We start from the raw sequence: 7500 nt of genomic DNA on the forward strand, positions 1-7500 counted from the left end.
GATTATTTATCATGTTATTATTTTTTATTTAATGTTTTGATAAACAAAAAAAATAATAATTAGAATAACAGATAATTAAGAACTTTAGACGAGGTCAAATGTGACGAATTTAAAACGCAAATCTAACAAAAAGCATGAATTAAAGTGAATAATTCCACATCGAAGAGAAGTGTAATTAACTCCACAACATAGTTTCATCCTCACTTGCATCGCTTGCAACCTGAAATTCTTCATCTCTTTTCAACATACATGTCAAAGTTTTTAAGGAAAGCTCATTGTTTAATTCAGAAATGGAGGATATATATATATATATATATATATATATATATATATATATATATATTTTACATGTTTATCGAATATCAGATAGACAATACAGCTCTTGTATTTCATGAAGAAAGATCAATTTTATTTCATCTCCAGATATTGTTCCATTATTGTAATAGGCTCAGAAGCTCTATTGTTATTACTATTATTATTGTTGTTATTATTATTTTTCCTTTTCTTTCATTTTTTTTTATTTTTCTTTCTCTTCTTTCCTTCTTTTTCTTTTTCCTTCTTTTATTTCCCTCTTTCTCTTTCTTTCGTGTCGAGTGTTATTATTATTGTGATTTGAAAGGCATTTATTATTGTCAGTGTTGTCTTTTGGTCAGTGTAGATATTTATTTAATAAGGACAAGTCTATCTAATAATAACAGTAACAAGTCTCTCAGTATCTATCAGTTTAAGTATTTTTTTACCGATGCACATATTATTCTTGCATGTCCCTGAATCACTGAGGACCTGATCATTTACCTCCAAATATTTGTTATTAGGGTGAGATGCTCTTTATCGAGAGGCTGTCGAATTCTCTCCTTCTCTTTCTCTCTCTTCCCTCATCCCCTCCCCCCCTCTCACTCCCCGTCCCCTCCCCCTCTCACTCCCCGTCCCCTCCCCCTCTCACTCCCCGTCCCCTCCCCCTCTCACTCCCCGTCCCCTCCCCCTCTCACTCCCCGTCCCCTCTCACTCCCCGTCCCCTCCCCCTCTCACTTCCCGTCCCCTCCCCTCTCACTCCCCGTCCCCTCCCCCACTCACTTCCCCGTCCCCTCCCCCTATCACTCCCCGTCCCCTCCCCCTCTCACTCCCCGTCCCCTCCCCCTCTCACTCCCCGTCCCCTCCCCCTCTCACTCCCCGTCCCCTCCCCCTCTCACTCCCCGTCCCCTCCCCCTTTCATTCCTTATTCCCTATCCTCGTCTATCCTCCTCCCCCCCCCCTCCCCTCTCGACTCCCTACTGCTCATTCCCCTTATTTTCCCTTTCACCTCCCCTACCCCCCCTCCCCTTCACCCTCCTCCTCCCCTCTCCTTCCCTTCCCTTCCCCCCTCCTCCTTCCCCTCCTCCTTCCCCTCCCTTCCTTTCTCTTCCTTCCCCTCCCTCCCTCCCTCCCTCCTCTCCTTCCCTTCCTCCCCCTCCTCTTCCCCATCCCCTCCTCCCTCCCTGCCTCCCTCCCTCCCTCCCTCCCTCCCTCTCTCCCTCCCTCCCTCCCTCCCTCCCTCTCTCTCTCCCTCTCTCCCTCCCTCCCTCCCTCCCTCCCTCCCTCCCTCCCTCCCTCCCTCCCTCTCTCCCTCCACCTAACGCCCTCCCTCCCTCCCTCCCACCCCCTAACGCCCTCCCTCCCTCCCTCCCACCCCCTAACGCCCTCCCTCCCTCCTCCAGGCCACGTGGGTTGGGGCGTCGCCTGGTACATCAACGGCCTCCTCATCCCCGAGATCAACGTGGTGCGGGGCAAGACGTACACCTTCGTGGTGGAGGGCGGCTACGACCCCGAGCGACCCGCCCGCTACCACCCCTTCTACATCACGGACGACCCCGAGGGCGGCTACGAGTTCAAGACGCCCGCTGAGCGATCGGTCAGTGGAGTTTCCCTGTCTTTTTTTTTACTTTTTTATTGCCTTTCCGTATGTTCGATTTAGGGTTTTATAAATTATTATCGTTATTCCGTTCCGTTTTCGGTTTTGAATTTTTGAAAATGATTGCTATTCCGTTTCGTTTTTTAGTTGTTATTGATTTGTTTCTTGTTATACCTTTTATTATTATCATTGAGTTTTTTCTTTGTTTCTTTATTTATCATTCTGATGTTTGATTTATTTTTCCGTAGTTCTTTCGATTTTTGTTTTAGTTTTGAGTGAATGCTGTCTTTTTTTCTTTTTTTTCTCTTTTTGCATCATCATCCTCTTTCATTTTCGCGGCATCATTATTTTTCCGTCTTTCCCTTCTCCTTATATCTCTATTTCTAGCCTTTATCACTTTCTCTTCTTTCCTTTTTTCTTTTGGTCACTCTCTTCTCCCCTCCTCATTCTTCTCTTCTCTTCTTTATTCCTTTCTTTTCCTTATTCATATCCCTCTCCTCCTCTCCTCCTCTCCTCCTCTCCTCCTCTCCTCCTCTCCTCCTCTCCTCCTCTCCTCCTCTCCTCCTCTCCTCCTCTCCTCCTCTCCTCCTCTCCTCCTCTCCTCCTCCTCCTCCCCTTATTTCCTTATCTCTTTCCTCCCCTCATTCTCCTCTCTCCCTTATCCCTTTTCTCGTTCTCCTCCTCATTCTCCTCCTCTCTCCCTCATCCCTTTTCTCATTTTCCTCTCCTCATTCTTCTCTCATCTGTTTTGAAGAGCGTCTTCAAGTTTTCAGATTACGTGGAAGGCCTAAAAAATAAGAAAAAGAGAGAAAGAATTCTCAAGAATTTTAATATTTTCCCAAAGTCCTGCGTCCCCTTTCACGATCCAAAACATTCCCCGGTGATTCTGTAAGGGTGATAAATGTGGTAATTGTGTGGCCGGATGTTGATAAAAGGTAATAATGTTCTTGTAAACCAGCTGCTGAGGAGCCAAATTAATTATTTTTTTATATGTATAAATAGTGAAATCCAATTAAAGTTCTGAGTAACGGAGATTCATTTTCATAATTAGGCAGAATGTGAAATCTTATCTCATCGTATATTCACGATTCTGAAATGCTGTGTCATTATAACACTGTAGTAAAATTCATATAAGAAATACTGAAGTCTTATCTTCGTATATCGGATACTAATCCCTCCCCCCCCCCCCCCAATAAAAAAATATCTTAGAACTGAAATGTAATCTTTTTCTTGATTACCGGCCTAAAATTAGTTATACGATATATAAAAAAATGATTTAAAAACAAAAACAAAAAAAGGTTTATCCAATATAATTTGTTTATCTCCCTTTACCATGAATTCTAGGAAATTCACAAAACCGTTTGTGTTATTTCATAAAAAAATCTAAAATATGCAGATCGACTCGTGTCTCATCGGCCTGACTACAAGGGAAACGGTAGAGTTAGAGAACTTTATTGATAATCCTCTGTGAACTCTCCTACTTCGGTTGAATCGTTTTATCCCATCGCCCTCTGCACCGAAGAGTGAGAGAGAGAAAGTTTAGTTTAGTTTAGTTTTTGATTCCATTTGTAACAATGGATATTCTTGGTGTGACATACTGTCTGTTTCATTTTTGCTTCTAAACTATCCCCTGTGTGCAAGGAATGGCCGGGGTTACCATCCACTGGCGGCGAGGGATTCGAACGCAGGTCAGCAAGATTGCTAGACGAGAACGCTACCGCTGCACCACACAGCAGAAAGAGTGAGAGCGAGAGTGAGAAAGAAAGAAAATGAGAGACAGGAAGATAAAAAATAAAAATCACCCAGTCCCCCCCCCCCATTTGCTTCCCCCTCAACCCCTCCCTAACCCCCCTCTCTGCCCTCCCCGCAGCGCACGCGCGTGTTCGCGGGCGTGGGCCAGGACCGCGACGGCGTGCCGGTGCCCACGGCGTACGGGCGGCTGTGCGAGTGGACCGAAAGCCCGAGCCAGCCCGCCGACGCCTTCGAGTCCTTCGGCGCCTACCAGAGGACGCTCCAGCTGGACTGCCAGGAGGGGCAGCCCGGGATCCTGCAGTGGACGCCCGACGCGGCCACGCCGGACACCGTCTTCTACCAGGTGCGGACTGGCGCTGCTTTTCTTTATTTTTAGTTTTTGTTTTTGTTTTTTTCCATTGTTTTCTTAGGTTTCCATTATTGGCATACAACCTTTTCTAATATATATATATATATAATTTTTTTTTTTTTTTTCATATCGTCTTCTAACCAGATATACTTTTTGATTTTATATTTGTTAAGTGTTTTCTTGATACCGTTTTCTATCAGGTCTGTTTATCTTTTGCAGTAATGATAATAATGTTAATGAGGATAATGATAATAATGAGGAGGATAATAGTAGTAATGTTAATCATAATCATTATTATTATTATAATTATAGTAATAGTAATAATAATAATGATAATGATGATAATGATGATAAATATAATAATAATGATGATAAATATAATAATAATGATGATACTAGCAATAATATATTTCCAGTAATTATCAATAGCATCCACAAAATATCTTCCTTGTTTTTTGTATTTGTCTTCTCCGATTCTGTGATCCATTTCCTGCCAACACTTTTTTTTAGCCCGAGGGCATCGAGGCACAATACCCGGTTTTCGTTTCTTGCAACTCGATGCAACTTGCAATTAAACCTCTCTCGGTGTGGGGTTTTTATTTCATTTTTTTTCTCTGTACGTCACTGTTTTTGTTGTTGTTTATTTGTTATAGAGTAGGCGTCATTGGTTGTATGTGCTTTTGTTGATGTTTATGCGGCACTGTGTCACGGTATTTGCATAAATTTCCTATGTTAATAACCATACACTAAGGTTTTTCTTATGCTGCCAATGAATCGTCGCCAAGCGCGGCCATAGTGAGCGGACACAACTAACCACTCTCACATGGCTGCGCATTGCTCTTCGCTCCTCAAAACTGCGGTCATTATCAGTTAATAATAACTTCCCTCCTCTCTCCCTCCCCCTCCTCCCCCTCCTATCATCCCCCTCCTATCCTCCCATTCCATCTCTCCTTCCCATACCTCCCTCTCCCCCCTTCTCCAATTATCTCTCCCTTCTCCCCTCCCTTCTTCTCTCCCTCCTTCCCATCCCCCCCATCCCACCCCTCCCCTCCCCCTCCTTCCTTCTCCTCCCCTCTTCCCTTCTCCCCCACCCTCCTCCCTTCTCCCCCCTCCTCCCTTCTTCCCCCCTCTCCCTTCTTCCCCCCTCCCCCCTTCCCCTCCGCCCTCCCCCTTCCCCCCCGCAGTGCTACACCCACCGCTACCTGGGCTGGAAAATCAACGTGGTCGACGCCTGCGACTTCGAGCCCCTCCAGGCGGCGGGCACGGTCGGGCATCCGGTGGTGGTGCCGGGCCCTCAGGAAGGTACGCCCTAACATGCCCCTCCTCGATCTCCCTCCTCCTGTGTCGTGCCGGTCGCGAGGTCGGGCTCTGCCTCGCGCCTCGGTCATGTGCCTCGCTCCGCTGTGTTCTTTGCCTTTATTTTATTTTTATTATTTTTATTACTTTATTATTTTTTTTTTTTATTATTATTATTATTTTTTTTTTTTTTTTGCTTTCTTCGTTCCTCATTTACGTTCTTCGATTTCTTCTTCCGTTCCGTTCTCTGTTTCCCTTTTTCATGTTTACTTGCCTCGTTCCTGTGTCACTTCCCTTTTCTTCATCTACGTTTTAGTTTCTTCTCCTTCTCTACTTCCATTCCTCTTCGCTTTTGCCTCCTTCGTGATTTTTCTTACTGTTTTTCTCCTTCCTCATTCCTCCTTTTCTCTCCTCCTTCCTCATTCCTCCTTTTGTCTCCTCCTTCCTCATTCCTCCTTTTGTCTCCTCCTTCCTCATTCCTCCTTTTATCTCCTCCTCCCATCTCCCTGTCTCCTCTCCCGTGTTTCTCCTTTCACTGTATTTGCGAAGAGCGTCTTGCAAGAGGAGGAACGAGGAGACAGAATTTCGAGATTTAGAAAATTTATAAAAAGAGAGAAAAAAAATTTTTAAAAATATATTTTGCAGATTTTGGCGAGATTTTTTTTTATTTTTCTTAGTAAACTGTCTCTTTTTCCCGCCAACACTTGTTTAATGGAAGGCCATTGCAGAGGTTGCTAGGCTAAGGCATATGCAATTGCAAAGCTGGAAAACATCGAGAGATGATATTGATGATGCAACAGTATTACCTTAAGTTCTTTGCTGTTTTTTTGTTTGTTTGTTTTTCATGTTATATATTCCAGCAAAAGAAATAACATTTAATTTCTGGTTTCTTATTTTCAAGTTTTATTTTAGGCCTGTGACCCTTTCAGGTTAACTCATGATATACATATGTAATAAAAAGGCTTATTTTAGGCAAGCCCTTAAAAAAAAGTGATAGTTGATATATACTAGGTGATTTAAGTTTTAGGTCTCCAGAGTTTTATAAATATAAATTTACGATAATGCGGCTAAAAACTGAGCTTGATTTTGAATTATAAAAAAAAGTAGATATCTTGTTAAGTTATATTATAACCCCATAATTTTCAGTGTCAGGATTTTTGGAATTAAAAACGGTGTTGAGTGAAGAATAAGGTTTCGAATAATGATTTGCAGATTAAAAAAAAAAAAAAAACGACGTTCCAAATTAAGCTCCGTTTCCTGGCTCGCTCATGTGTGCCTGTGGACGTACATGTGACTGTATGTCTGAATCGGTGTGTGTGTGTGTGTGTGTGTGTGTGTGTGTGTGTGTGTGTGTGTGTGTACGTGTGCTTGTGTGTGTGAAAGTGTACGTGAAACCCTCACTGAGTAGCCAGTCTATCCTCAGGCAACTTCTATTTTTTTCTCCCTTTTTTAAACTGTAAATGATTGCCTCTATCTGTGATTTGTGATTTTTGTCTTCGTTTCACATTTCAAAAAGAAAAAAAAAATCCTAGTTTTTTCCGCATCATAACTTTGTGTCGTTGGGCAGGACTTGAATCCCACAAGCCACGCCAACAGGAAACTTTAAGTTCTTGGGGAAAACTTTATTTTAATCCGTTTTATCTTTGTTTGCCGGGAATAGGGTGGAGGCATTTCAAACAGACAGTGTGGTTTGATTTCCAAAAGATATTCAGTGTTTTTCTTGACATATTTCAAGTTCAAGGATACACCCTTTTTGTGTGTGTGTTTTTGCCTCCATCCCATCGCCTTGCATATATATTTTTCTGTTGTTTGGATTTATACAAAAAATTGTTATCAGTTACCTGCATTTCAAACTGAAATTCAAGAAAAGAAATTTTATTTTAAGTTTTCTCCTTGTGTATTCCTCTCTGTAATGTTTTAATTTTGTTTTCTTTCATCACAAATAATGTCTTGTCCCCCTCTGTATTTTTTACATATATATATACATTGTAAGATTTTATCTACTTATCTTTTTTTGTACATTTGGTGCTTGTTAGCTTGTTTGTCTCTCTAAGAAACCGTTGGGTGATGGACAGCCCCACTTTCCGTTCCGTGTTTTATTCTACCCTCTGCATAACACGGCTGCAACATCTCTTGCCACGGCTGCAACAACTCTACAGCAGCTTGCAATACTACACCGCCACCTCACTACTCCTCCTCCTCCTCCTCCTCCTCC

At 42.7% G+C, this 7500-nt stretch overlaps 1 protein-coding gene across 1 annotated transcript in view; it reads left to right on the forward strand.

Annotated features, from left to right (window-relative positions):
- The window catches only part of LOC125046019 (protein Skeletor, isoforms B/C-like), a 166659-nt gene that overhangs the window by 152485 nt on the left and 6674 nt on the right, over nt 1–7500 (forward strand). The window contains exons 12-14 of the mRNA XM_047643608.1: nt 1695–1888; nt 3759–3983; nt 5174–5291. Coding sequence (XP_047499564.1) covers nt 1695–1888; nt 3759–3983; nt 5174–5291 — 537 coding nt within the window. The remainder of the gene's footprint in view (nt 1–1694; nt 1889–3758; nt 3984–5173; nt 5292–7500) is intronic.

Source organism: Penaeus chinensis, chromosome 38, assembly GCF_019202785.1.
Source record: "Penaeus chinensis breed Huanghai No. 1 chromosome 38, ASM1920278v2, whole genome shotgun sequence".
Lineage (NCBI taxonomy): Eukaryota > Metazoa > Arthropoda > Malacostraca > Decapoda > Penaeidae > Penaeus > Penaeus chinensis.